The 26840-nt window shown below is 38.3% G+C and overlaps 5 protein-coding genes and 1 long non-coding RNA gene across 11 annotated transcripts; 3 read left to right on the forward strand and 3 right to left on the reverse strand.

The window, feature by feature from the left end:
* Nucleotides 1-7960: 7960 nt before the first annotated feature.
* LOC112735635 (uncharacterized) lies at nucleotides 7961-9641 on the forward strand. The gene is made up of 3 exons (XM_025785163.1): nucleotides 7961-8603; nucleotides 8684-9198; nucleotides 9597-9641. The coding sequence occupies exons 1-3, from the start codon at nucleotides 7961-7963 to the stop codon at nucleotides 9639-9641; spliced, it is 1203 nt and encodes a 400-aa protein (XP_025640948.1).
* A 1936-nt stretch (nucleotides 9642-11577) lies between these two features.
* LOC112734651 (uncharacterized) lies at nucleotides 11578-12562 on the reverse strand. Of its 3 annotated transcripts, none has more exons than XM_025784062.3 (3): nucleotides 12420-12562; nucleotides 12038-12230; nucleotides 11578-11948 (listed from the first exon to the last, which is right to left on the reverse strand). In XM_025784062.3, exons 2-3 carry the CDS (start codon nucleotides 12206-12208, stop codon nucleotides 11877-11879), a joined length of 243 nt encoding a protein of 80 aa, XP_025639847.1. In that variant the 5' UTR covers nucleotides 12209-12230; nucleotides 12420-12562; the 3' UTR covers nucleotides 11578-11876. The 3 variants fall into 3 exon arrangements, with proteins under 3 accessions (XP_025639847.1, XP_025639848.1, XP_025639850.1); XM_025784063.3 differs by having other exon boundaries at nucleotides 12038-12222; nucleotides 12420-12559; XM_025784065.3 differs by having other exon boundaries at nucleotides 12038-12225; nucleotides 12420-12551.
* Nucleotides 12563-12691: 129 nt separating this feature from the next.
* LOC112734647 (DNA polymerase eta) lies at nucleotides 12692-17866 on the forward strand. Of its 2 annotated transcripts, XM_025784056.3 has the most exons (16): nucleotides 12692-12832; nucleotides 12933-13053; nucleotides 13182-13293; nucleotides 13383-13553; nucleotides 13722-13886; nucleotides 14014-14117; nucleotides 14296-14415; nucleotides 14672-14795; nucleotides 14988-15101; nucleotides 15264-15479; nucleotides 15729-15837; nucleotides 15929-16029; nucleotides 16500-16569; nucleotides 16662-16789; nucleotides 17172-17280; nucleotides 17355-17866. In XM_025784056.3, exons 1-16 carry the CDS (start codon nucleotides 12757-12759, stop codon nucleotides 17651-17653), a joined length of 2139 nt encoding a protein of 712 aa, XP_025639841.1. In that variant the 5' UTR covers nucleotides 12692-12756; the 3' UTR covers nucleotides 17654-17866. The 2 variants fall into 2 exon arrangements, with proteins under 2 accessions (XP_025639841.1, XP_072089808.1); XM_072233707.1 differs by lacking the exon at nucleotides 17172-17280.
* Nucleotides 16199-17176, reverse strand: LOC140183908 (uncharacterized). The gene is made up of 3 exons (XR_011880457.1): nucleotides 16906-17176; nucleotides 16707-16824; nucleotides 16199-16572 (listed from the first exon to the last, which is right to left on the reverse strand). It is a non-coding gene; the product is annotated as an uncharacterized lncRNA (long non-coding RNA).
* A 557-nt stretch (nucleotides 17867-18423) lies between the features above and the next one.
* On the forward strand, nucleotides 18424-22310 carry LOC112734649 (uncharacterized). Of its 3 annotated transcripts, none has more exons than XM_025784059.2 (11): nucleotides 18424-18860; nucleotides 18980-19215; nucleotides 19386-19442; nucleotides 19609-19671; nucleotides 19815-19883; nucleotides 20044-20136; nucleotides 20425-20529; nucleotides 20604-20681; nucleotides 21261-21389; nucleotides 21485-21584; nucleotides 21820-22310. In XM_025784059.2, exons 2-11 carry the CDS (start codon nucleotides 19099-19101, stop codon nucleotides 22008-22010), a joined length of 1002 nt encoding a protein of 333 aa, XP_025639844.1. In that variant the 5' UTR covers nucleotides 18424-18860; nucleotides 18980-19098; the 3' UTR covers nucleotides 22011-22310. The 3 variants fall into 3 exon arrangements, with proteins under 3 accessions (XP_025639844.1, XP_072089809.1, XP_072089810.1); XM_072233708.1 differs by having other exon boundaries at nucleotides 18482-18860; nucleotides 18985-19215; XM_072233709.1 differs by having other exon boundaries at nucleotides 18638-18860; nucleotides 18985-19215; nucleotides 20031-20136.
* Nucleotides 22311-22794: 484 nt separating this feature from the next.
* LOC112734648 (transcription factor bHLH89-like) lies at nucleotides 22795-25056 on the reverse strand. The gene is made up of 4 exons (XM_025784058.3): nucleotides 24917-25056; nucleotides 23599-24634; nucleotides 23131-23526; nucleotides 22795-23026 (listed from the first exon to the last, which is right to left on the reverse strand). The coding sequence occupies exons 2-4, from the start codon at nucleotides 24622-24624 to the stop codon at nucleotides 22922-22924; spliced, it is 1527 nt and encodes a 508-aa protein (XP_025639843.1). The 5' UTR covers nucleotides 24625-24634; nucleotides 24917-25056; the 3' UTR covers nucleotides 22795-22921.
* Nucleotides 25057-26840: the final 1784 nt, after the last annotated feature.

The raw sequence follows: 26840 nt of genomic DNA on the forward strand, positions 1-26840 counted from the left end.
TTTTTTGAAAAAAAATTGAAAATAAATTAGATTTTTATAATTTGTTCTATTTTATCATCAAACAGAATACAAAAACACTAAATTCTATGTCTCTAACTCTCTATCCTTTATGCCTTATTCTCAATGTCTTGTCTTATCCTGTTCTGAGAAACAAACGCAATCTTATAGTCTGATAACTAAAAAGAACATAAATCAAATATTGAAAATTGTACTTATCAACACGAGACAAGAGTTCTTCCAGTCCTCCCATCAGGGGAGAAAGTTTAGCTTCCATAAAAAAAAAAAGAAAGAAAGAAGTTACCGCAAGTTTAAATCTCATTACTCGAATTATCTTTTTTTCTCTCAACAAGGAGAGCTTTTCTCTCTAAAGGAGAGTGCCTAGAACTATAGGTTCTTCTTATTCAAGGAGGAATTTTCTTCTTTGAGAGTTATCAAGCAAACGAGTTCCATCAATCTAAAACCAAAACTGTTGAATAGAACAAGGTAAGCTCTGATAGATTCAACCACGTGACAACCATGGAGTGGCAAAGCGAAGAACCAGCAACTACAAAGGGATCGGAATCCATCAAAGGCAGAGTATTCAACTTCACCACAGAGAAGCACAGTGACTACGATGAGGATTGCATTAACCCGGTGGGAAAAATCATGTCAGAGAAGGAGATTAACTTTAAAACATGCAAGCAAGTAATGATGGGTATATGGGGCAATCCAATAGGGGTGTTCTTTACTGAGGTTAGAAAAAACAAAATACATATATGTTTCAAAGATAAAAGCAAAGGGATACAAGTACTGGATAATGGTTCCTGGTGCGTGAAGGAAAGTTTATTTAATTTACAACTATGGGCCAAAGGTGAATCAGTTCATGAGGTGAAGCATGAGCACATGGAGTTCTGGATTCAAGTATATAGGGTGCCGTTAGAGCTTCTCAATAAGAAAACAGCAGTAATGATAGGCAACATGGTGGGGATCTTAATAAAAGCTGAAGACCCAAGAGTAGAAAATATGATAGTGAGACCTTTCTTAAAAATAAGAGTGGCAGTTAATGTTCATAATCCTCTACCAACAGGGTTCTGGATTAGTAGGAAGGATCTGCCTCGGGCACAAGTTGATTTCAAGTATGAAAGGCTTCTTGATTGTTATTGCTTAAATTGTGGGAGAATAGGTCACTCCAGGAAAGAATGCAAGGAGGAGATGGCTATGTCGATGAGAAATCCTCAGATAGCCAGATACTCACCAGATTTAGGAGTGGTACAGGCAAAACCGATTGGAACAGTTCAACGGGAGGTGAACTTGGAGAAGGAAATAGTAAGGATGAAAGAAAAGGAGGCAGTAGCGCATGCACATCAGACGCTGGGGGAAGAATGTGAAGGAAATCAGAGCTCAGAGGAGTGCAAAGGAGGTCATGATCAAAGAAGAAGCAAAAATCAAGCTGAGAACCATCAATTAGGAGGCAAAAAAGCAGGGAGAGGAGCTGAATCAGGAGTGAAAAGCAGGTCAACAATATCCCTGGAAATCAGCAGCTAATTGGGGAGGAATCAGACGAGAGAAATCTAGAAGAAACAAGGCAAATAGAAGGCATCAATCAGGAATTAAAAAGGGCAAGGAGAAAATGGGCTAGGAAAGTCAAGGCCCAACAACACAAGAAGTGGAGGTGAATAGTTGGGAATTGAGATTAACTAGTGCAAACAGAACAAAAAATATAAAGACTAATTCTTGTGTCCTAGAAAGCAAGCAATATACAGGAGAGGGAGGCCCAATTCAAAATAGTTCAAAAACATTTATTTTGGAGGAGGGAAAAGGAGGAAGTAATGAAGTAAGAAGATGCCCAATGTAAAGAATGAAGGCACCAACGAAGGAAGCCATAAAGGAAGTATGAAAATAGAACATAGCTGGAGCAAGTGCAATGGACAAAGATGTTGTGGACAGCTGAACAAAGACAAGTGAAATAAAGGAAACTCAAGAATTAATCAAGGGAGGGAGGGCAAGCAACGGCAAGGAGAGGCATGTAACAAATGCAAGGGAAGTATATTTTGTAGAGATTCCAAATGAAGAGGATGATAATGATAATGGAGAAGAAATTAAGAACAAAATCTCAGAGGCAGTGGAATTTGAATTGGTATGGTGTATAAATTATAACTTGAAGCTGAAAAGGAAAAAGGAGAAATCAGACATTTACAGTGAAAATGGGCTTTTGCAACTTGAGATGGGAGATAGTCATCAGGGAGAGGTAAGCAAGAGAGGCAGAATCAAAGTGTAGAATAGGGCAGCAAGAGACAGGAGCATTGTGAGGTATAAAGCAATAGTAGAGCGTAAGAGAAACATGGCTGAGGAGGCGGGTCTTACCATGCCCCACCTTCAGCCATGAGTTGCTTAAGCTGGAACTGTCGCGGGTTAGCAGCATTTGCGACAGTTTCAGAGTTGAAGAATCTGTGTAAGCAGATTAAGCCCGCAATAGTATTTTTAATTGAAACTCGTGCTAAACAAGATTGTATCAACAAAATTAAGAAGATGTTACATTTTGATGAATCCTTTTGTGTAGAATCCCGGGGGATGTCCGGTTGTCTATGTCTTTTATGGAATGCTAACTTTAAAGTTGATGTTTATATGTGGAGTCATAATATTATTAAGGCCAATATAGAGGATACTAGTAAAAAAAGATGGATAGAAAATTTTATATATCGGCAACCCAAATATGCAAAGAGAAGGAAATTGTGGGAAGAATTAGCTGAAAATAAAGATGACTGTTTGATTCCTCAACTTTTTATAGGGAATTTTAATGACATGTTGAATCAAGATGAAAAAATGGGGCTGCATCCTAAACCAATAAGCCAAATGGAGAGCTTCAGAAATTTTGTTGATTGTAATGCTCTTATGGATATTGACTTCAAGGCTTGAAGGGAGGGAGATTCACATGGTTTAGCAACCCTAGAAATGGCCTCATAACGAGAGAAAAAATAGATAGGACTCTTGCAAATTGGAAATGGAAAAAATTATATCAACACTCATCTTTAATGGCAAGACTAACTATAAGCTCTGACCATTGCCCGATTGTCCTCACTTTTGAACCAAAAGAAAAGAAACCAAGGAAATTTAAATAGAAGCCTTTTGGGAGGACCACAAGGATTGCAACGAAACTATTAGAAAGGGCTGGAATAAGCAGACAATTAGGACATAAGGATGGGACGAGCTTATGGAGAAGATGAAAAATTGCAAGGAAGATCTAAAAAGATGGAGCAAAAAGCCATTCTCAAGGGCAGAAAAGGAGATTGCTAAACTAAGTGATAAAATTCGGCATCTCCAAGAATCCAACCTATCAGAAATTCAGCAAGAACAGATTCAGAAGGCTAAGATCAGAATAGGACAACTATAGAAGCAAGAGGAGAAATATTGGAGGCAAAGGACACGATTGAAGTGGATAAAGTGGGGGTACGAAAACTCTGCTTTCTTCCATGCAACTACCATCCAAAGGAGGAATAGAAACAGGATTGAAAAGCTAAGAAATGGACAGGGGGATTGGGTACAAGGAAGGGAAGATGTGCTTAATCTAATAGAGAACCATTTCGCAGAATTATTCAAGGCCTCGTCATCGGCTAATCTAGAGAGCTGCATTAACAAAATCCCAAAGAGGATATCCTCGGATATGAATGACTGGCTGATTGAAAGAGTCTCCGACGAAAAAATTAGAGAGGCGGTATTCAGCATGGGGAGCATGGGAGCACCAGGACCTAACGGACTTAATGGAATGTTCTTCCAAAAACATTGGGAGGACATAAAAGGTGAGGTATGTGAAGTTGTCAAGGATTTTTTTATGAACTAGTCTCTACCACAGGAGATTAGTGAGACCACTATTGTTTTGATACCTAAAGTTAATCAGCCAGAAAATCTACATCAACTAAGACCCATCAGTTGCTGCAACTTTATCTACAAAATTATAACAAAAATTTTGGTGAAAAGATTGAGAAGGGTGTCAAACAAAGTGACTTCTCCTATTCAGAGTGCTTTTGTTAGTGGCAGGCTAATCCAAGATAATATTGTCATTCTGTAAGAAGACTTCAATAGCCTAAAAGGAAGAGGAAGAGAGTGTTCACAAAATATGGCAATCAAGCTTGACATGAGTAAAGCTTACAATAGAATCGAATGGAACTACCTGGAGCGAGTCCTTGAAGCTTTGGATTTAATAGAAAATGCGTAAGAGGAGCGAGCTACAGAGTTAAAGTTAACGGGGAGCTGACTAATAGAATTGTTCCTCAAAGAGGCTTGAGACAAGGGGATCCGTTATCCCCCTATTTATTTATATTAACTGCCGAAGTATTTACTATTCTTATGCAGGAAGCACAGGAGAAAGGGAATATTTCAGGATTCAAAATCAAGCCAAATGCACCAATAATCACACATTTGTTGTTCGCAGATGATTGCATTATTCTGGTAGAGGCAAAAGAAGAGGAAGTGTATCAAATTGTGTCGATCCTAAATGAGTACAGGGAGGCTTCAGGACAAAGGATTAATTTAGAAAAATCTGAAATAATCTTTGGAAATCATGTCTCGATCAAATCGAGGGTTGACATAGAGGAGATTCTGGGAATGGCTTCATGGGACAATCCAGGTAAATACCTTGGACTGCCAGCTCAGTGGGGAAGGTCTAAAAGTAAAACGCTAGAATGGATTGAGGAAAGGGTGATTAGCAAATTGGAGGGTTGGAAGAAAAAATTGTTAAATTAGGATGAGAAAGAGTTTCTAATCAAGGCGGTTGTCCAGGCTATCCCATCGTACGCTATGAACGTGATAAAATTTCCTAAAACATTCTGTAAGAGGTTGAGTGCAAGAATTGCTAAATTCTTGTGTGCAGAACCAGCAAAAGAGAAAGGTATCCATTGGAAAAGTTGAGATAAATTAACTATGAGCAAGAGCTAGCTAAACAAGCATGGAGATTAGCACAGAATCCAAAGGCTTTTTGGGAAAAAATCCTAAAAGTGTTATATTTTCCAGAATGCTCTTTTTAGGAAGCTATGGAAGGCAAGTTTGGATCTTGGGTATGGAAGAGTCTTCTGCACGGAAGGGATTTTTTATTAAGGAATTCCAAATGGAGTGTAGGAGATGGAAGAAAAATAAAGGTGTAGGAGGATAGCTAGGTGGTAGGCGTAAGAAAAATATATAACAGCAGAGACCCTTCGGTTACTAGAGTGAGTGATCTTATTATACCGAGAGAGGGGTGAGATGTTCCAAAAATTGCTAACATATTTTCCCAGGAGGTATGCGACAAGATTTTAAAAACCCCTTTAAGCATCCTTGGGAGAGAAGATGAGCTCTTTTGGCCATATAAACAAGATGAAAACTACATAATAAAGACCGGATATTATGTGGAAAAAAGAGAGCTACTAGAACAGGATTCAAGTGCCGCTACAAGCAGCGAGGATCAAACAGAGCTCTGGAAGGAGTTGTGGAAAATTCAAGTTCCTCAAAAGATTATGATATTTTTGTGGAAGGTTGTCCAGAATATCATTCCAGTGAATGAAAATCTGTTTAAGAAGAGAATTGCTAGAAAATCGGATTGTCAAATTTGCAACGCAGGAAAAGAAAGCACAGAACATGCCATTCTTCTATGTCATTGGACCAGGACTGTCTGGTTTGGGACACAATGCCAACTGAGCCCAACAGAAAACACAGGCTGGATTGCTTTGCACCAGGGTATCCATCAGGCCGGAAGTCTAATGACTAATCCCACGCGTACTGCAGAGGCACAAAGTGGTTGACCCTCCCAAGCAAGCAAGCTCCATTCCTATCCCCCAGTGAGTATCGAATCCGGGAGAAATGGTTAAGGAACACAGACCTTCGGGCCTCATCTATCTGTGCCAAGGCTGGAAGCTAAATCAGACCAAGAAATGATGATCAGTAGAATAGCTTTTGTGTGCTGGAAGAAATGGAAATTCAGAAATCGAGCTATATTTCAAAAGAAAGAAGTCAACCCAGAAATAGCAATTTCTAAAGCCAAAATGTTCGAGCCAGAATTCAGACAGAGTTCACAAGAAGTTATAAAAATGGAAGATCAAAGAAATAGAAGATGATGGAAGCAGTGTTTTGAAATGGCGGTTATGGCGGCGCCATAACGGTATGGCGTGGCGGGTTTTGACCCTGCCGCCATTCACCGGACGCCGCGATGGGGTTATAACGGGGGGCGCCATGGCGGCCGCAATTGCGGTGGCGCCATGGCGGGACGCAATGCGTATGGCGGAAATAGCGGGCTGTTTTGGGTTTTCCAGAAAAAAATGAGGGTAGTTAGGGTAATTTAATAAACCTAGGTCAGATCCCACTAACCACTAACCCTAATTTTCAGCCCCTCACTCATAACTCCCTCCTCTGCCTCTTGTTCAAAAAAAATTCCCTCTCTTCGTCTCTGTGCTCTCATCTCTGCGAACCAGAGTTCTTCACCAGCCCTCATCCATCGCCGCCCTCAGTCGCGCCGTCCGTCGAGCCGTCCATCGCGCCGCCCGTCGCGCCGCCCAACGCGCCACCCAACGCGCCACCCGTCTCTGTTCTCTCAACACTGCTGCTCATCACCTTTTGACACTGCTGGTTCGTGCCCCTTCTTCTCTGCTAGTCTGCTCCTATCTTTTTCTTTCCTCTCTTCCCTGCTGCCCATTCTTTCTACCCATTCTTTCTCAATAATCAGTGACAGTGTTAAACTTCTCTTCCTCCATTTTTTTTGCATTCAGTATACAATGTCCACTTCTAGACAAGCCCTTGATTCTAATGCTCCTATCCCTGCCTCTGCTGGTCCCACTGTTGGTGCTGCCCCTGTTGGTCCTGCTCCCGCTGCAGCTGTCCGCTCTAATAGAGTTGACCCAGGCTGGAAATATATTAGTACAGTAGAAGAAGGAAATACCAATGACACTGTATGTACTTTTTGTGGAAAAATTATGAAAGGAGGCATCACACGGGCAAAAGAGCACTTAATGATCAAGCCTGGAAACTTTGCTGGATGTAAAATGGTTCTAAAAGATGTTATTGCTGAATTATGGGAGTATTACCATAAAAAAAAAATCGAGGAAGACAAAGTGTTACCCCGGGAAGCACCGAAGAACAGAGTGTCAATGCTAGGGAACTTGACTTAGAGAGTTTGGGGTTTGGATTGTCGGAAGAAGATGCTCAAGGGATTGATGAACCTTATAATCCAGCTCCAATGGCAGCAGCTAGAGGGGGTGCAAGTAGTGCTAGAGGGGGTGCAAGTAGTGCTAGAGGTCCAATGGACTTGTTTGTTAGAAAACCTGAAACTGCCATTGCAAGAAACAAAAGAGAGAAATTGAGGCAGCAGAACATCAAAGAAGCATGTAATAAGGAAGCAGTTCGTAGAGTTCATCGATACATAGCACGGTGGTTCTACCAAACTGGGATTCCATTGAACCCGGTAAAGTTGAAGAGTTTTCAAGAAATGTTGTGGGCTGTTGGAAGCTTTGGTCCCAATTTACCTGCTCCCAGTTATCATGCTCTAAGGGTTCCACTGCTTAATGAAGAGTTGGATTACACCAAAGGATTGTTGAAGGGTCATAAAGAGCAATGGAAAAAGTATGGTTGCTCTATTATGTCAGATGCTTGGACGGATAAAAGGCAAAGGAGCATTATTAATTTTCTTGTAAACTCTCCAGCTGGGACAATGTTTTTGAAGTCTATTGATGCTTCTGATTATGTGAAGACTGGTGAGAAATTATTTGAGCTTCTTGATGATGTTGTCGAGGAAATTGGTGAGCACAACGTTGTTCAAGTTGTAACTGATAATGGGAGTAATTATGTTCTTGCTGGTAAGTTGCTAATGGAGAAAAGGCCAAATTTGTTTTGGACTCCTTGTGCTGCCCACTGTTTGGATTTGATGCTTGAGGACATTGGGAAGTTACCATTAATTTAAAAAATCATAAAAAGGGCCATTTCATTGGTTAGCTTCACCTATAGTCACTCTAGCACGTTAGCTATGTTGAGACACTTCATAAATGGCAAGGAGTTGGTAAGGCATGCAGTCACCCGATTTGCCACTTCATTTCTCTCTTTGGAAAGGCTTTATGAGGAGAAAGAAAATTTGAGAAGAATGTTCACCTCGGATGAATGGGCAAAGAATAAGTTGTCAAAGGAGGCAAAGGGGAGGGAGGCAACAAAGATTGTTATCATGCCCTCTTTTTGGAATCATGTCAAGTACACCCTTAAGATCATGGGCCCTCTTGTTCGGGTGCTTAGACTTGTTGATGGAGAGAAGAAGCCACCAATGGGATATATTTATGAAGCAATGGAGAAGGCAAAGGAATGCATCATGAAAACATTTCTTAATGATGAGAGCAAGTACAATGATGTTTTTAAAATCATTGACAACAGATGGAATTGCCAACTTCATCGTCCATTGCATGCAGCCGGTCATTTTCTAAATCCCGAGTTGTTTTATGACAACCCTCGGATTGAGCTGGATTTAAAAGTTACAAAGGGGTGGTTTGAGTGCATCACTAGATTGGTGCCAAGTCAAGCTGTGCAACAGAAGATATTGGAGGAGCAAGCACTATACAAGGCCGGCTATGGACTTTTTGGATCAGATTTTGCAAAATCTCAAAGGAAAAAGATTTCACCCGGTAAGATTGTTATAAATTTTACAAAGCTTTATAAATTTAGTTTGGTTAAAGGCTTAGACAAATTTATTTTAATTTTATAGCATTTTGGTGGCGGACATATGGGCATGAAGCTCCAAACATGCGAGACCTTGCTATCAAGATCTTGAGCTTGACTTGTAGTGCTTCTGGATGTGAGCGTAATTGGAGTATATTTGAGCACATTCATACTAAGAAAAGAAATAGTCTTGATCATGAAAGTATGGAAAGTTTGGTCTTCATAAAGTATAACCAACAACTCATCGAGAGGTACAACCTCAAAGATGAAGTTGACCCTATTACACTCAATGATATTGATGAGTGTAATGAGTGGTTAGTGGGAGAAATTGGGACTGCCACCTTTCGAGATGATAGTGTGGATGATGATGCTGATTTCGTTCATCAAGATGACAACACTTTGAGTTGGAACCTTGTTTTTGAAGCAATGGGAGGACATGATCCTACAACAAATACTAGAAGACAACAAAATAGGAAAAGAAAAGAACCTGCAACTGCAAGAGGTGGTGCAAAAGGTGGACCAAGTGGGTCTAAGGCTTCAAAAAAAGGAAAAGGAAAGGCAGTAATTGTGGAAGAGGAAGAACCAGAATTTGAAGATGAAGAGGATTCTGAAAATGAAGAAGAACAAGAAGAGGAGATTCAATTCAATGATACCGAATCAGAGGATGATGAGGGGGCAGAGGGACATGATAATAATTGTGTTAATTTGGATGAATTTGATGAGAGCTAGAATCTAGATGTTCTATAGTTTTTATGTTGTGTCTTCTATTTTATGACTTTTGAGTTATGAACTTATGATTTGAACTTGATGTTATGTTTATTTGCTAAATTTGCTACTATATTTGCTATATTAATTGGATGTTTTATGACTAGAAAGTTGCTTATATAGATAGATTTTATAGTTTATTATATTTGCAATTTTTTTGCATGTTTTTTTGTACATACATGTGTATTTTTTAGGTAATCCGCCATTTCCGCCATTTTCCGCAACGCCATCCGCTATAACTTTATGGCGGAATTTTTGCTCACCGCCATGAGCCGCCATCCGCAATCAAAAACTATGGATGGAAGTGCCGCTACCTGGAATCTTCCGCCGGAGCCATCGGTAAAAGCAAATGTTGATGTATCTTTCAAGGCAGCAACTGGAGAGGGGGTAACAGCAGTGATAGTCAAAGACAGCACGGGAAGAATGATAGCAGGAGCAACCAATAGGATAATTGCAAATCTCAGTCTGGCTGCAGAAAGTGTGGCAACTAGAAATGCTATCATTTTAATCAATAACCTTGGGATGGAAAAAACACTGATAGAATCAGACAATCGACCTATGGTGCAAGCGCTAAAAGCAGGAAATAGAATTGCTGAAATTGACCCAATACTTAAAGATATCCTGGCATTGAAGGGGGAAGATGATAAAATTGGCTTCACATGGACCGAGAGAAGGAAGTCAGGTAGCTCATAAAGTTGCTTTAACGGAGTTAATGGGCAAATTGGGAAGAATTTGGAGCATAAGGCCTACACCGGAAATCACAGTGGAGCTAAGGAGAGATCTATACAAGATTCAGCTTAGGCAACTGCAAGTAGCAACGGGTAATGCTGTCAGCCAGCAACAGAGACACGACCCGACCACAAAAGTTCAGAAAGCCGGAATCGGCGGTGGGAGACACGAACATATCGAACTAGGTATCTCAGCTACTGTTCTAAATTGGGGGAGGGCAACGAAAGATAGCTGGTGAATCTAGGCGTTGCTCTCGTCATCGTCAGCCTTCTGACGGAGACGATCAGCCATGGGCATCAACATCCGATTCTAAGTGTGGCCATGGCAGGGACAGAAAGGAGTGTTTGACTGCGGAGAAGATATCCAGAGAAGAGCCAAGTGCGTAGCAAGGATCGAGCTTTGACTGCAGAACCATTGAAGTTGGCGGTGATGTAGGTATCACGATGTTGCTGGCAGTGCGGCAATGCGGGCGGCGATGGCGTAGCGAGTCGTCCTCGTCCATGAGCAAGGAGCTGATTCCTTCCAGGAGGAGACTGGGCATGAAACTGTCGCGAATAAAGGAAGGAGGAAGAGTCGGGCATCCATGGAGATTAATCTTCCAAATCGGCAACAGTGAGGGAGAAGAGTGCGGTTTGCTTCAGTTGGGTTGGGGTTGCATCTTGGGCGGGTGGGTTGGGAGGGTCCACATTTCTAGACGGGTCAGGTCCTTGTAGGGCTAAGCCCATGACCAAAAAAAAAGTTATTGATTTTAGAAGAATCTTAATATCATAATATGCACTATTTTTTATATATTCTTTTGTACACTTTTCATTTTTAATATTAAAAATAATAAATAAGAAAAGAAAAAAGAAAAAAAAACATTTTGTAACATAAAAGAACACATACACAAAAAATTTTGCAACTATTATTTCTCATTATTTTATTTAGAGTCAAATGCTGGAAATTAAGAATGTAGGTCCAAAAATTCTAAACTAGTTGACAGCAGGGACACATTATGACATTATGTACTAAGAGAACTAGCACAAAAAACGATTATCCAGACCAACAAACGTAAATGGCTGCTAGACATTTCGGAGAAGGAAAAAAACGAAAGATATGTCATACAGACCCCGCTAGGATGTTTGGTTTCTCATTGACAACCTCAAAATCATGATTTGGACAAGTGCTATAAAGAGAATAGCTTTTCGGTTTTGCCAACTCCATAGTTTTGCAGTAGAAACCAAACATGCTCACATAATCTTTGGAGTTTGATTAGACCTCAAAAATCTTTGGAGAGGTAGCTCAATCCCTTGAAAGCATATGGTTCATAACTTTAATCATCTTTGTATCATAAAATTAATAGTCCCTAGTAACCGGCACCCATACTTGAACAGCATTGCAAAATAATTCATAATTTTCGAATTCATCTAATTCCAATCTTACAAAATCCACTTAAACAAAGCACCAGAAGATCCAACAACCATCTACATTTCAGCAATTATAAAAGAATTTAGTAATATATGAGGAGCAACAACAATCCCAAACACCATTCTATGCAGGCTGTAGCATATTAAAGCTATAATTGATACAGGAAACTATATCAATCTTCAACATATTTCTTGCAATGTTTTCAATTTATGAATAGAGTAGAGCAAAGCTTGAAAGTACAAGTTACTATATAGTCATTTCAGTCTAGCCTACAAAATGCATGGCAAGTGATGATCTTGAATTATGAAAAAAGATTCATTGACATCCGAAAATGTAAATTACTTCCTTCCTCTGCTAAGCCTCTGCAGATGATAGTTGATACTCCCCCAAGACTTTCTGTTCTTTTTACTCTGAAACAAACCAAAATGAATTAATTGAACAGATAATTTTTTTTTCCCTCTTGCAATATACTTAAATGGAAAATATGTAAATTAATTACCTGAGATTCCATACAAGTGTTCAAAAGTTCCTTCTGGCGAGCACAAACTTCAGCGTTGTCATGGCTAGTAGCCATACAGTTGAGGAACATTATCATTTCCTTCATGCAAGGTTTATGAAGTGTACCAAATCTCTTAGGGTTTATAAAAAGTCCACCAGCTTTTCGCCCCATTTATCCTCCTTCAACTGCTTTTCTTTCATTCACAGATAAAAAAAAATATTAGAAACACTAACAAAAGTTTGATGATGATGCTGCTGTCTAGTGCTACATTATCAAGATAAACTAATCAATCCAGCTAAAGAGACAGAGAAACCAAAGAACAAGAAATCTATAAATAAATGGAAGATGCATTTATTGGAAATCAGAGCAAAACCAGTCTAACCTTGGTTTTGCACTTTGCAGCTTTTCGCCACCGATTGAAAACGAAGATTGCAATCGGCGATGAGATTATCGAAGATGGGAGCGATGGCAGATGATTCCAGAAGAGGTGGGAACTGGGAACTGGGAACTGAGATCGTGAAAGAGGGACAATAATTAAAAAACCCTACTGTTTTTTTTTTTTTGAAACAGGCCAAGGCCCTTACTGCATTTTTTTGTTAGTGAGGCATTTTCGGCCCAAATGTAAAGAAAGAATGAGCAGACCAAAAAATATTTGGAGGGAAAGCATAATATAGCAATTAGCTGCGAGGGCTGATAGAGGGAGCAGCGAGAAGAGGGCGATGCCGGTGGCAAAGCGAGAAACGAGTGATGGCAGAGTCATCGCTCACGTCGACATGGATTGCTTCTACGTTCAAGGTTCTTTCCCTTCCCCTACTTCCCATTTCTCTATATTCTTATATATTTATTTAGGGTTTCGAACTAACTGAACAATTTATTTCTCAATTTTGAAATTCAGTGGAGCAGAGGAAGCAGCCAAATTTACGGGGCTTACCCACTGCAGTCATACAATACAACTCATTCAAAGGTGGCGCTTTGATTGCCGTTAGCTACGAGGCTCGCAACTTTGGTGTCAAACGGTATTCTCTAACTCTCTACTATTATGTGCTTGGTTATGCTGCCAAATGTGGCATTATTCTGTGTGATTGTGTGCTATTATCAGTTTTTGAGAAAGCTCATTTCATTCACTGTTTTTTTTTTTCTTCAGTTCAATGCGTGGTGATGAAGCAAAGGACGTGTGCCCGCAAATTCACCTGGTCCAAGTCCCTGTGGCGCGTGGTAAAGCCGATCTCAATAGCTACAGGAACGCAGGATCTGAGGTATATGGGAATCAATTTGGAGGGCGATTATTGTTGAAAGAGTTGTTTGGCGATATTGAATTGTGCTGGATCGATTTTGAAAATTTCAGGTTGTTTCTATTCTTTCAAAGAAGGGTCGTTGTGAGAGGGCTTCGATTGATGAGGTGTATCTTGATCTCACTGATGCTGCTGAAACAATGTTATTGGAAATGCCTCCAGAAGCTAGAGAGGATATTGAAGAGGAAGTTCTGAAGTCACATGTTTTGGGACTTGAAATTAAGGTCAGATAGCAGAGGCTATGCTATGCCAAAAAGATATTGTATTTTCTTTCATCACTAGTGTGTGTGTGTGTGTATATGTGTGCGCATAACACAAATATCTCTTAAGTTTCCATTAAAACATGGTAGCATTCTAGCCATGAGAGTAACTAAAATTGGAATTTCATTCAGGAGGGAAGTGATGCCAAAGAAGAAGTCAGGAAATGGATTCGTAGGGGTGATGCTACTTACCAAGACAAACTTTTAGCTTGTGGGGCCTTTATTGTTGCCAACCTTAGGATGCAAGTGTTGAAAGATACAGAATTCACCTGTTCTGCTGGTATTGCTCATAATAAGGTAAGAATAGTTCCTTGGTATGGCTATATATCTGTTATATGCTACTTTGATAATGATCTTCTCAGTTTCGAACAACTTTCAGTGACATTTTAAAAGCTCACAAACATATCTCTGATGCTTTTGGCAGATGCTAGCGAAACTAGCCAGTGGAATGAACAAACCTGCACAACAAACTGTTGTGCCACAGTCATCGGTTGGAGGGTTGCTTGAGTCTTTGCCAATAAAGAAAATGTAAGTTTATTCATTACTAACTAGAAGTTTTTATCATTTATTTCACTGACTTTTAAATTTTTCCTACTTGAAGTTACATTCTTGTTGTGTTTGCGAAGATAACATACAGCTGTATAGATCTCCTTTAAATGTTTTGAAATTTTATAAAGCATGCTGTTGAAGTAAATCTGGCTTTCAGGAAACAGCTGGGGGGAAAGCTGGGCAGTTCCTTACAAAGTGATCTCGGTTGCAAAACTGTTGGTGATTTGCTTCAGTTTTCAGAGGAGAAGCTACAGCAGTGTTATGGGATCAATACTGGGTGAGATTATGTGTTTAACATGGCGTTACTTCGGAATACTCCCCCCCCCCCCCCCAACACCACCACCACCACAAACACAGAAACACCATCATTTGCTGATTTAATTTTTATGATTTCATCCTTTAACAGCAATTTTTGTGCCACTGTTTTGCATTAGATTGAGCGACTGTTATTTCAATCCAAATGCCTTTCTTGCTTTCTTGTGAATAGTAATAGTTGATATACTATCCTGATTCTAGCTTTTACAGCGTTGCAGTACCTGGTTGTGGAATATTGCAAGAGGAATAAATGGCGAAGAAGTTGAGGGGCGACTACTTCCCAAGAGCCATGGTTCTGGCAAAACATTTCCTGGGCCTCAAGCTTTGAAGACACTTGCCTCTGTAAGAATTCCCTCTGAGCAGATGAAAACTGTATTTTTATTTGGTGGATACTACTGACTGTATTCTTCTTTGATTGGATATTTTTCTTGCTTCCATAGTATCTTCTTTGTTGAGTCTGTTCTGGATAGAACTCACACAAACGTGATATATAATTTCTTCCATATTTGGTTATTTCTAATTGCACCTCTTCAGGTTCAGCACTGGCTTAATGAATTGTGCGAAGAGCTAAGTGAACGTCTTCAGTCTGACCTGAACCAAAACAAACGGATTGCGCACACACTAACACTGCATGCTAGAGCATATAAGGTTTGTCATGTGTTTGATTTGGGCATAGTTCTCCTTTACAACTACAAGGATGATTTATTTATTTATTTTAATCTTTGATAATTTACTTCTGTCTTCGTCATCTTCTGTATTCATCAGTAGTTTTATATCAATCTATTTGTCTTATTTTAATGTTTCTTTCAGAAAGGAGAATCAGATTCACTTAGAAAGTTCCCTTCTAAATCTTGTCCTTTAAGATACGGAACTACAAAGATTCAAGAAGATGCCCTCACTCTGTTTCAAGCTGCATTACGTGAATTTTTGGGCTTTTGCAACTCTAAGACTCATGGGAATGAAAATAACAACTGGGGAGTTACATCACTGTCTGTTTCTGCTAGTAAGATAGTCCCCATACCATCTGTAAGTTTGAACTGCTTCAGTTACAAATTTTCTCTCAACCTTAGAACAGTGAGCACATCATAAGGTTTTGAAATGCTTATTACAGCATTGATATATCTGATCAATAAGCTATATGTTCAGTGTTTTGGTGCATACTTGCCAGCTTACCCTTTAAAACTTTTTCTTTTCGCTGATCGTAACTCCTTAGCAAGTGATAGCTGTTTCTGTCACAGTGGTATTGAAATTTTTATCAAAACTGTATGTTTCCAGGGGACACATTCCATTGTAAAATATTTTGGTGGGCAAGTTCCATCTAGCTCATCATTTAATCAACCACTAGGCAATGCATTTGATGAAGCTGTACCATCATCTCCGTCAGGTTTTCCATCATCCCAGTTGTATTAATTATGAATTATTTGTTCTCCTACATTGATTCTACTCTAATTTGATGGGTGTTATATGCTTAGCAGGTAGTGAAAATTGTTCAGGATTAATTTCCTATGAATTACAGCAAAATTATCCTGAAGGAGATACGGAAATTAAGAATTCAGAGGCTTGTTTGCATGAACAGGTTTGTCAAACAAGCATACATCATAATCTTGTTTAGTTCTCATTTTAGTCAGTTTCCTTAATGGAGTAACCTAGTAATGCTATGTTTATGCATTAAGTTGGCACCATCCTGTCCAAAAAAAAAGATGGTATTGTGTAACACCACCTATGATGGATTTCATAGACAAACATGGTAGAAAGGATCTCTTACTGTTTGTTCTATTAAGCATGATATGCATTTATAATGTGTGGAAGATAGATTACTGACCTGCCAACAGCTCTTAAAGTGAGAGCTTAGACCTCAATTTGTTAGAGAAGCTTGTCGAGTTTGTGAAAAAGTTAGGTATTCTTTGCAAGTGTTACAGTAGGTACTTGGTAGTATTCTACCTTTATGTGCATTAGTGATCATGTTTATGTCCATGGCTTTTGTTCTCTACTTCAAATGCTTTTGAGCGGAAAAGCAGGCCCTGTAATCAATCTTCCTTCATGCAGGATCCATTGTGTAATTTATCCAGGAAAGTAGATAGCTCGCTCAAAGAATCCTCCCTTGAGTCACCTGCAGGTACTGTAGCATACTGGTTTCAGCATGTTATTTTCCTATTTTCTCTATTATTTTTCTTCAGAGATAATAATTGGGGTAAGTTTTTTATTCAGGAAGTGAACACAGAACAACAAAGAGTGAACCATATAGAGATTTACCTGCAAAAGATCATAGGCCTCTTTCTAGTACACCCAGTTTGAAAGCAGTTGAGAAGAAAAAGACTGCGGGAAATAACCTTAAGGTATGCTTTGCCACACCATCTTAATTGTTGTTTATCTGGTTTGAGAATGAGGAAATTCAATTGTGAACAACCTTCAAATCACAGCACCAAAAAGAATAAACAAATAAGAACTAAACCTCCAAATCAGTCATAATCCTGCAAAGCTGGGATCTAGGATGAGTAATGTTCTGCACTCCAATAATGACCTCATCTGGCTATCCTGGTTCATAATTTTACCTTTGAAGCCTCAGAGATGAAAAGAATAGAAGTTAATAACACATTCAACTTGTAGGTTGTAATTTAAATGAGAGATAAAAACTTTTGTAGATATGCATTTCAGTAGTGAACGTAGAGCTTTTTTATAATACAAGTGAATAGTTATTTACTTATCTTTTCATGGTAGGGGAATTATTCAATTATGGATTTCTTCAATAATTACCAAAATTCCCAGTCTTCGTTGGAGCATAAGAATGTGACAAATGCCCATGATGTTAAAACAGCATCATCCTTTGGTAATTTGTAATCCATTTCCATTTTTTTCCAGTCCTGTTGCAATTTCTTGTTCCTAATCACAAACATTACACAGGACTTCCGTCTACCATGGATAGCTATTCAACATGCAATCAAATTGAGCAGCCAGCTGAGAGATGTCGTGAAGAGATTGATAGTAACGTTGGGGAATGTAGTGTGCCTAATATGTCACAACGGCGACAAGCTTGGGACTATAACATTGATGAGATTGACCACTCTGTCATTGAAGAATTACCACCAGAAATCCAGCAAGAGTTTCAAGCCTGGCTTCGACCTCACAAGCGGCCTAATGTACCTAACAGTAAAAGAGGTTCCAGTATTACTCACTATTTCTTACCAGACAAAAGTAGATGAAATGATTTGGTCTGCTGTGCATAGTGTAAATATTTTAGAAATATGCAGTTGCTTTGTGATTGACGGCGATTTCATGGATTCAACATGAGGCAGAAAGTTGATTATATGATGCTTCTTGTAAATGCATATTCGACATAATGTTATCTTCTAAAGAATGTATTATCTAAATAATGAAAAAATGTAAAATATCAAATGTCGGTTTCTAGCACCTTACTTTTGGTTTTAACATTGAATTCCGTGGAAATCAGGCGTAGCTTTACTTCATTTTTTGAAAACATTATCTTGAAGAATTGAGAATGGCTTCTTGTGTCTTGTATGGTGGGTTCTGCAGATAACTAATGATAACACTGTTATGCCATAAACGTGGATGAGTTAGGCTTTAACCTTTAAGATTGCACGAGTCAACGTTCTTGATTTCACGTGACGAAACTCACTTCAACAACAGCACCCTTGACCTCGAGAGGTTCCTTCAATCACAAGTCTTTTCTTGAACCTTGAAGCAATGTTTGAATCCGATGCTTCAAAATGATCGCATTGTAGAATCAGATGTTTGATGACAAGGAATTGGATGTTAGACAGAAACAAACGGCATTGTTGAGCTTCTTGCATTACACTGAACCTTCGTTCAGCAACTCACTGTTGATTTTGGTTTCTCCATCCCCTTACCCAAAATGTTAAAGACACGAAAAGCTATTGCCATCATTGCTCTGGTTCTGTTCAGTGTCACTCACTATCTTAAGTTCTTAACACTTGACAGAATGAAGCCCTTTAATCCGAAGTGTTGCAGTGTGTATTTAATTATTTATAGGTTTCACGAGGCGGCTTAGACCGTTGATTTTACGCTTTTCGTAACTTTTACGCCGTCGTGGGTTATACGCAGAAATTAGTAAATTTTAAAGCCGCTGTTGTTAATTTTTCGGAAAATGAATATATCACCGCCAATGGGGCGTTTATAAGTAGTAGTCGTTGGTAACTACTTACGACACAGTGCTTGCACTCAAACTGTTCGAAGAAATGCCTCATAAAGAGCTGTTTTATTCAACCTCACAAAGGCACAGTCAATTCAATTCCATGCCTTTGACCCAGTTTGTCCTTGACATGCCATCAATGCCGCTATCTCGCTCCCTCCAATTTCTCTCACACTCTCCATTCTGCATTCTCTCTCTTCCATGCTGCCAACTATAAGCTGCACCACCCCGCCGACGAGGTAGTCCTCTTTTAAGTTTTTTTTTTTTTTTTTTTGGTTTTCTTTCTCTCTCTCTCTCTCTCTCTCTCTCTCTCTCTCTCTCTCTCTCTGTTCTTTTGTTTATTTATTTGTTTTATCAGAGTAGAGGGCCACACGCCCAGATAGAGACGAAGAGGAAAGGGTTTCTAGTCACTTTGATCAACTGAAGTTGGTTTGGAATTGAACTTACACTTCTTGTGAGCTCTGAAAGCTTTGGGCTATGAAGACCATGGGGAATGCAAGCAAATCACCATTTCAAGGTTTTCTTGAGGTTCTTCCACCTGTTGAATTTGCCTGCGTCTATGGATCATCTCTTCATCCCAACAACCACGATAAGGTCTCTTCTTTCTTGACACTTCATCACTCATATTGGCCTATTGCTTCTCTTCTCAACTATGGCTATCTGTTTTTTTCTTTTTCTTTTCTTTCTTTAATAAAAGAAAATAAATAAATAAGTTCCCACCAGTTGCTCTTTTTTTGTTTTTCTTTTTTTTTGGTTTTTTTTAGACGACCATGACAGATTTTATTCTTGGCGTGTCTGATCCCAAGCAGTGGCATTCTGAGGTATTGACTTATTCACCAAGCAATGCACTTGTATAGTTGTGTTACTGTGAGTTGCATGCAATCTGATTGCCTCACTGCGAAATCTTTTTTCTTTTCTTCTTCTGATTTTTCTTACTCATTGTTGAATCTTTTTTCTTTTAATTCTGATGCAATGGCTGCAACCTAGAATCTGAGATTGAACAAGAATCATTATGCATCATGGATGGTGCACCTTGGTGGAGGGAAGCTGGTACTTGCCATCTCTCTCTCTCTCTCTGTGTGTGTGTGTGTGTGTGTGTAAATACCTTCGGAAATTTTGTCTTTGGGGTTTCCCATCACTCACTTGGGTTGTAAATGATGACATCTGATGCTATTGTTTATGCAATGTGTAAGATTACAAATGTTGCAGATAGAGTTGGTGTGGGAGTACATTTCAACCCTTTTGTTACTTGGAATGGAAAGGTAATCTTTATGACTCAGCGGTGTTTGATTCAGATTCTTTGTTCGATTTCTACAAACTTACCTTTTAGACCACTTTTCCCTCCTTTCCTGCTGAGTTGTTAGTTGTTGAATTGACATTATTTTCTGATGAGTCCCTTCATCTATAAGTTTATCTATGCAGATGTACAAGTATGGAGTTGTTCGAATGTTTGACCTAATTAATGATGTACTGCAATGGGATAAATTCTACTTGTGTGGCCGTTTACAGAAACCAGTATGTTATTATTCCGTTTAATCTTCATGCTGTGAAATCATTTTATTCTTAATTAGTGGTTTTGGATCGCTAATGTATAACCAATATAGGGAGAAAAGATGAGATTAATGAAGAAAGGATGTAATTTTTAATTTTTTTTAAAAGGTGATGAATGATGCTAGCTTCTTAGGGATTCTTGTGTAACCTCACTGTTCGTGTCTCCTTACTGTATATGGCTTAGATAGCATGTATATACTTTTTCAATTCTTAATTTTCCCGATACATTGATTTTGGGTCCATTTCATGCAGGTTCATATTGTTGTTGATAATTTGGATATCAACAGCTGCAATGCTGTTAACTTGAGAGCTGCATTATCAACTGCTCTTCTCCTTCTTCCATCAGAGTTCTCTGAGGTTGACTTCTTTCTTAGTAAATCAGTTGCTTTGGGAATTGGAATAACTGTAACAATAAAATCATACCATTGCAGGCAGATCTATATGCCAAAGTGTGTAGCCTCTCATATATGGGTGACCTACGAATGTTATTTGCAGAGGATAAAAACAAGGTAGACCTTCATTGCTACTATGAGGCGGTGGACTTGTGGTTTCCAAATGTTATTTCTCTTTCGATGCTATTAATTTTTCATGATCACCACATACCTTCCCAGGACTCTTGGTTTCAAAATGTTATTCTCTTTCAAAATGTTATTCCCATCTGAGGTCTATATGCCAAAGTTTATATTGTTTTTCATATATGTGTGACCTTATTTTTTCTGCAATGCATAAAATTGGGTTGGTTTGAAAATGTTAATCATCTTTCAATATATTTATATGTTTCATGCTCATGAGATATCTTCTCATATGAGAAGTCTGTATCTACACGAGTATGTCAATTTACTCAGAATTTGGCTTATTCTTTCAATATTGCTACCTTTTTTGTTATGCATGAGTAATTTTTATTGAGATTATTCTTACAATAAAGATTTGAACTCCTGTAAATATGCTGCATATCTGTACTTTCTTCCTTGATTTGTTTCATGTATGTAATTATCTCATCTTTTCCGTGAATGGAACCAGATCAATCATATATGGATTCTTTTTGTCTTGTGTTTTCACTGAGGCTCTTCCATTCACAATCTGTCTAGGTGAAGAAGATTGTAGCTGGTCAATTTGATCTATTCCACTCTATGTATCAGCCATTTCTTGAAGAATGTGAAGCTAAGAAGTTATTGAGACTTTCATCCACTGCCAATCACCAAACAGTTGTCTCTCAGGTCTATATTTTGGTATCTTTTATTGGTAGAGATTATCAGATATAATTTTGCATTTCCGGGGTCAACAAAGAAACTTCTTTTACTTTTTAAAACAGGATCGTGACTTATCAGTTGTTCACTCTTTAGTTTCTGCACTTCCTCGACCAATCAGAAGTAGTATCAATATGAAGCAAGAGAAGAAATTGGGTGGAACAGGTAAACATTATACCATGATAATGTATTGTTTTTGAAATATTGATTCAGTTCCAAATATTCTTTAGTCCAAATCGGGGGGATAGGACTGAGTCATAGGAAGTACAAAATAAATGGAATTATTGATGAACTAAGATTGGTCAATTTTGTTAATTCCTTTCAAGTCATTTGGCGGTGAAATTGCATCTAAACATAGATGTATGTATGTCGTATTGAGAAAATAGGGTTATGATTTCAGGAAAAATCGTAAATGACATTGCTATCAGCTCAAGAGAACAGGCTGCGAATTGCCTGGAGAGAATTCTCAGGCGAAAAGTTATGGTTTCAAGTGCAAGACAGGCAATTTCCGGCTTGCTGGCTGTTGGAGGGGTAAATGCTACCAAGTACCTTGCTAAGAAAGTTAATAAAGCATGGAAGTCATGGATATGATTTTTGCTGTATTATGGAAAAATCATAGACTTCTTTTGCATGGGAATTATAGAGAGACTAATCTTGTTACATTTCCTGACTTCCCTTTTCACCCACTTATTTTGTCATGTTATCATGGAGGTTATTAACCAAATAACAGATAGAGGAGTATAGTTTGATTTACTAATACATTCTGTTGTTAAATCTAGCGGCACTTTTGACTGATCTAAGTGTGCCCTTGAGGAGATTGAATATTGAGAAGAGATGTTGGGCAAAGGGAATATAATCAGTGCAAATAGCAATAGCATGTTTAAATTCGCATTTGCAAACCCATTTGTCTCTTCTGTTCTCCAATTTGTGGTTAAAAGTTTTCATTGTGAAGTGCAATCTTTTCTGAAAGGTCTAGTTTTGTGAACAGAATCCATATAAAAAAAAATAATAATGAAATTACAGCAATATTAACTTCAGGAACAGAAAGTACAAGGATACGTGATAAGTCCCTTCTCTAGGAAGTAAGGGGAATTCTCTAAGCAATGGAAACGACAAAAGTCGTAGCTACAAGGCAATGAAGGAAGTAGTTACTTGCCAAAACAAGAAAAAATGAAGTGTGGCTCAACTAACCGGTGGAGACAAGATAATGCATACGTGTCCTCTTCACTACTTCAGTTATATATTGCCTGCTAAACTAAAATATCAATTAGAGAAAGAAGAAAATCCTAAACAATGATTCTGTTACTAATTACTTTATTAGTGTTGAAGAAATCATATTATAGACTAGTAAAACAGAAGCTATTGAACATGTAAATTTCACTATCTCCTGAGCGTCCTCTCGGGAAACTTTATTACTGTTATTGTATTATTATATGTAATTGTTTCGTACATGTAACTACTTGAACTTTGGTGCCTGAACTTGAAACTGTTATCCCCTTAACCTAATAGCTACTTGTATGTGGAACTGCTGCTGCATACTGAGTGTCCATAACATCGATCACCCTGTTGGCTATAGCACTGGCATAGACTGAAGAACCTTCTATTATCTGCCTCAGTGAAACAGGCCATAGTTAAATACAGAAGCATAACAATGTGATTCAAAAGATTTATGATTGCCCTTGTTAGTTTCATGTCAAAAAGAAATACCAACCTTGCTATTGAACAAGAAACTGCAATATTCGCCAACATGTCCACCTGCAACATGGTGAAGTTCCAACTGAAGTTCATCCAGAACCTTGGCGACTGAAAGCAGACAGTTAATCTTCTTCCTCTGGAAGAGTTTGATTGTAACATCATCATCAACAATTCGCACATCAACCTCACTATCTTTTGATTTCCTTTGAAGCCATGAGGTCCTTATGCATCCATCTGGATCGCTGAAAGGCTTTATGTTGCAGCTCTCTGCAGCATCATCTTCCGCTTTCTGCCTTTTGCATCTCTCCCTTCCATATCTTTTCTTCTCTACCAGTAATTTGAGCTCATTGACCGTTCTGAGCAGCTCCCTTATATATTCAATGGCATCACCCACCACAGAAGCTCTATCCATCTGTTAATAGCAGACTCAACCTATTAGTTTGATTTGTAAAAATTGGTAAACAAGTTTATAAGTGCTGTATACCTTTGTGGGGCTTGGGATAAGACTCCTCAGGATTTTGTATTTGCCATTCAGTTGCTCTCTTCTTTGTTTCTCAGTTGCAAAGTGTTTGGTGCCTTTTCCTTCCCTTCCTTTGCCCACGGAAGCCGTGACCCTGTTGAAGTCGAGCACTCCCATGTCAAGTTGGCTTCCATCTCCTTCAATCTCATCCCCTCCACCGAAAAGAGAACCACTTCTTGAGTTTGTTGGCAAGCTGTAGCCACGGGGAAGAGACTGAAACAGCTCTCTGAGGGCTGGAGGCTGTGGAGGCAGGTTCAAATGGAGTAGAGGATCATACAATACTGAGGATGCACTTGTGTTGTCTGATCCTATTGGAAGGTCCCCAAGAAATCCCATCGGATTCTGAAAATTCTGTGTCTTGTTTGCGATGCAGATAGCAGGGTTGGCAAGCAAAGACGAAGTTGAGCATCTTGGCAAGTGAAGAAGGTTTAGGAGATCTTGTGAAGGGTAAGGCGGGTCCAAAATGGAGGAGGGATTGTAACTTTGGCTGCAGTTCTGTGCCTCAGTTTGCTGAAATTGCTGATCATGTGGTTGGTGTTCTGAGTGATTAGTATAACCCATATCTTGCATTTCCTGAACATTGGGATCCCAAGTGGGTTGCTGATAGGGAAGGATATCAATTTCATGCTGAACCAAATGGGAATCCATGTTGATATTGTTGTTGTAGGAGTTACCCATATTCAAACCAAGATGCTGTGGATGTGGGATATCTATGGTTGTGGCAGTGACTCCATTTACATAGTTGGAGACATCTTCTTGCTGGTGGTGATAGGATAACTCCTCCATAGAAAGTCTGATATTCTCTTCAAGGTTATTGTTGCTGTTTGTAGTGTTGCCTACAACAATAAGTGGTGATGGTGATGATGATGGGTCTGAGAGTGTTTGAGGAAAGGTATCTTTTAGTTTTGGAGTACTGACACCTTCTGCCATTGTGTTGGGATCAAAGCAACCAGGTTGCTCATGCATATTTGGCCTGTCTCCACAACTCATTGGTTTTTGTCTGCAGTAGTTGACACACATCAACAAAATTGTATATTACAACTAAAGAAACATAACACACCATGTGAGTGAATTGAGAAATATCACAAAGGAAAATGCCCCACAAGCCAAGAAAATAGAAAAAGAAGATAAAACACCACAAATCAACAACTAGAAAGCACCCCTTTGTTAAATGTTTCGGATTTGATCATTTGATTCTTGTTTTGCTTAAGGTAGTTCTAGCACCAACTAAGAGGTTGAAGCCATGAAATAAGAAAATTGTTAATTTTAAACAAGTACTTACCTACAGTAGTAGAAGGTAAAATAACCAAGATAATATTGCAGATGAGTTGTTTCAGGTGGACAAGGTATAGGGAGGGAGGTAGGAAGGATTGTGGTACTAAAAAAGGCAAATATCCCAGAAAGTATAATTTAATCTTTTTGGCATAGGAATTAGGAGAAAAATAGGTGGTTCAGTTACAAGCTACTACCTAGTCACTGTCCCTCACCAAGGGGTCCACGTACATGCTCATATTTATCACAAATCTTATGTACTATGATTCTGTGAATACTGCATGCAATCCATTAGATACATAACACGTGCATACTATAAACTATACATGATTTTTGCTAAAGCAAAAACGGAACTTTATTTATTTAGATTTTTTCTTTTTTGGTTTGAATTGTTCATCACTGATCCGGAGATATGAATAATATATAACAAGACGTAATTACATCATTTGATTATGTAGCTAGTATTTCTAATAATTTATACACTTAGATGAAAATATGAAAATCTAAATTATAGTTTGGGAGTTTAATTTCAAATGGAAATCCAAAGTTATAGCTAAATAGTTCTCTCTCTTTAGATTTGCAACCGCCTCTTTTGAATTATATTCTAAGTACATTGGACATGAACTACTCTATGTAGAATCATGTCTTAAAGATACATTTTCCTGTCTCCCATCTCTCAACTATAATGTATTAACAAAAAAATTTGTAAATGCATTTTTCTATTACTCACATAAAAAGATGGATATTAATATATCATCATTAGCATTTGGAAAAGTATAGGCTACCAATATATTATCTGCCAACTTCTGCCAACTCTTATTTATAATTGTATTTCATGAAAGTGTGTTCGTGGATGTGTCTAATAATTAATATATTTTAAATACATATATAAAGAGACACATCCAAAAAATATATCTATAAAGACACTTCTATTAAACACAGCTATAAAAAAGACATTTTTATTAGACACATCCACGAACACACTTCCATGAAACACAATTATAAATAAGAGTTGGCTGAAATTGGCAGATATGCTGTTGGTAACGTAGCGGAACCGTTAGCATTTTCATTTTTCCTATTTACCATTTGTTTTCCCTGTTGTTGAGCTGAGTCATTCCTTAAAATTGAGCTCTTTATGCAAGTCTTGTTGATAGTTACTCAGAATATATATGTTAACCATTTATGTTGTATAGTTTATGTTCACCATTGATATTTTAAAGAGAAAATTAAAATAAAGTTATGGGGTGATTATGTGAAAGAAGAGGAGAAGATGCAAGAAAGAAAGAAAGAAGAATAAAATGGTTCACACAAAAGGTGATTGTAGAAGAAAGCGCGTTCGTTTGGAATATAAAAATGTTGTGGTCCCCCCAGAGTGGCAAGAAATCCCACTCCAATCCATGCACATTGTTAGGTTAAACTAACTGACTGCAATCCTTTTGCCTTCTCTCTTTCCTACTAATTTGTTTTCTCATACTACTTTTTTATTTCCTTTTAATACCTTACCCTAATATTCTCTTCAGGTCTAACTTCTTCATTGAAAATCCAAACAATTTGTATACAGTCCTTAGGCTTTAATTTGATCATGATGAATTCACTGAAAATTAAAGCTAATACAAGATATAGTTATTTTATGGAAACATAAGTAAAAGTTCCATTGATTTTCAAGCTTGGTACGTATACACATGAAAGTTCCATCAGTTTGTTACAAATGAGTGGCTAAGTACATATTGTAATTATATAAGATATTAGCATTTGCAACTAAATGCAAAAGAAGGCAATATATCTGCTATAATATTATCTCTATACATATCATAAATAATTTAGTGACAATATAGAAGCTGCATAGCAAATGAATGCTTCAGTTTTGTCAACAAAAATTGGACTTTGCATGAAAGAATATTAATTATAAATAATCCTAATTGTCCTTGAGCATG

The sequence above is a fragment of the Arachis hypogaea genome, chromosome 3 (assembly GCF_003086295.3).
Source record: "Arachis hypogaea cultivar Tifrunner chromosome 3, arahy.Tifrunner.gnm2.J5K5, whole genome shotgun sequence".
In the NCBI taxonomy this organism is placed as follows: Eukaryota; Viridiplantae; Streptophyta; class Magnoliopsida; order Fabales; family Fabaceae; genus Arachis; species Arachis hypogaea.

What these genes read in the sequence shown, in the direction of transcription:
- LOC112734647 (XM_025784056.3), top strand. Translation starts at nt 12,757, where the DNA reads ATGCCGGTGGCAAAGCGAGAAACGAGTGATGGCAGAGTCATCGCTCAC. An exon ending in ACAGGAACGCAGGATCTGAG is followed by an intron (nt 13,294 to 13,382) that starts GTATATGGGAAT and finishes TGAAAATTTCAG; the next exon opens with GTTGTTTCTATTCTTTCAAA. An exon ending in TGTTATGGGATCAATACTGG is followed by an intron (nt 14,416 to 14,671) that starts GTGAGATTATGT and finishes ACAGCGTTGCAG; the next exon opens with TACCTGGTTGTGGAATATTG.
- LOC112734651 (XM_025784062.3), bottom strand. Translation starts at nt 12,208, where the DNA reads ATGGGGCGAAAAGCTGGTGGACTTTTTATAAACCCTAAGAGATTTGGT. An exon ending in ACACTTGTATGGAATCTCAG is followed by an intron (nt 11,949 to 12,037) that starts GTAATTAATTTA and finishes GGTTTGTTTCAG; the next exon opens with AGTAAAAAGAACAGAAAGTC.
- LOC112734648 (XM_025784058.3), bottom strand. Translation starts at nt 24,624, where the DNA reads ATGAGTTGTGGAGACAGGCCAAATATGCATGAGCAACCTGGTTGCTTT. An exon ending in TTATCCCAAGCCCCACAAAG is followed by an intron (nt 23,527 to 23,598) that starts GTATACAGCACT and finishes TGCTATTAACAG; the next exon opens with ATGGATAGAGCTTCTGTGGT. An exon ending in GTTTCTTGTTCAATAGCAAG is followed by an intron (nt 23,027 to 23,130) that starts GTTGGTATTTCT and finishes TCACTGAGGCAG; the next exon opens with ATAATAGAAGGTTCTTCAGT.
- LOC112735635 (XM_025785163.1), top strand. Translation starts at nt 7,961, where the DNA reads ATGTTGAGACACTTCATAAATGGCAAGGAGTTGGTAAGGCATGCAGTC. An exon ending in AAGGAAAAAGATTTCACCCG is followed by an intron (nt 8,604 to 8,683) that starts GTAAGATTGTTA and finishes TTAATTTTATAG; the next exon opens with CATTTTGGTGGCGGACATAT. An exon ending in AAAAAGGAAAAGGAAAGGCA is followed by an intron (nt 9,199 to 9,596) that starts GTAATTGTGGAA and finishes TGTATTTTTTAG; the next exon opens with GTAATCCGCCATTTCCGCCA.
- LOC112734649 (XM_025784059.2), top strand. Translation starts at nt 19,099, where the DNA reads ATGAAGACCATGGGGAATGCAAGCAAATCACCATTTCAAGGTTTTCTT. An exon ending in GTGGCCGTTTACAGAAACCA is followed by an intron (nt 20,137 to 20,424) that starts GTATGTTATTAT and finishes CATTTCATGCAG; the next exon opens with GTTCATATTGTTGTTGATAA. An exon ending in TTCCATCAGAGTTCTCTGAG is followed by an intron (nt 20,530 to 20,603) that starts GTTGACTTCTTT and finishes ATACCATTGCAG; the next exon opens with GCAGATCTATATGCCAAAGT.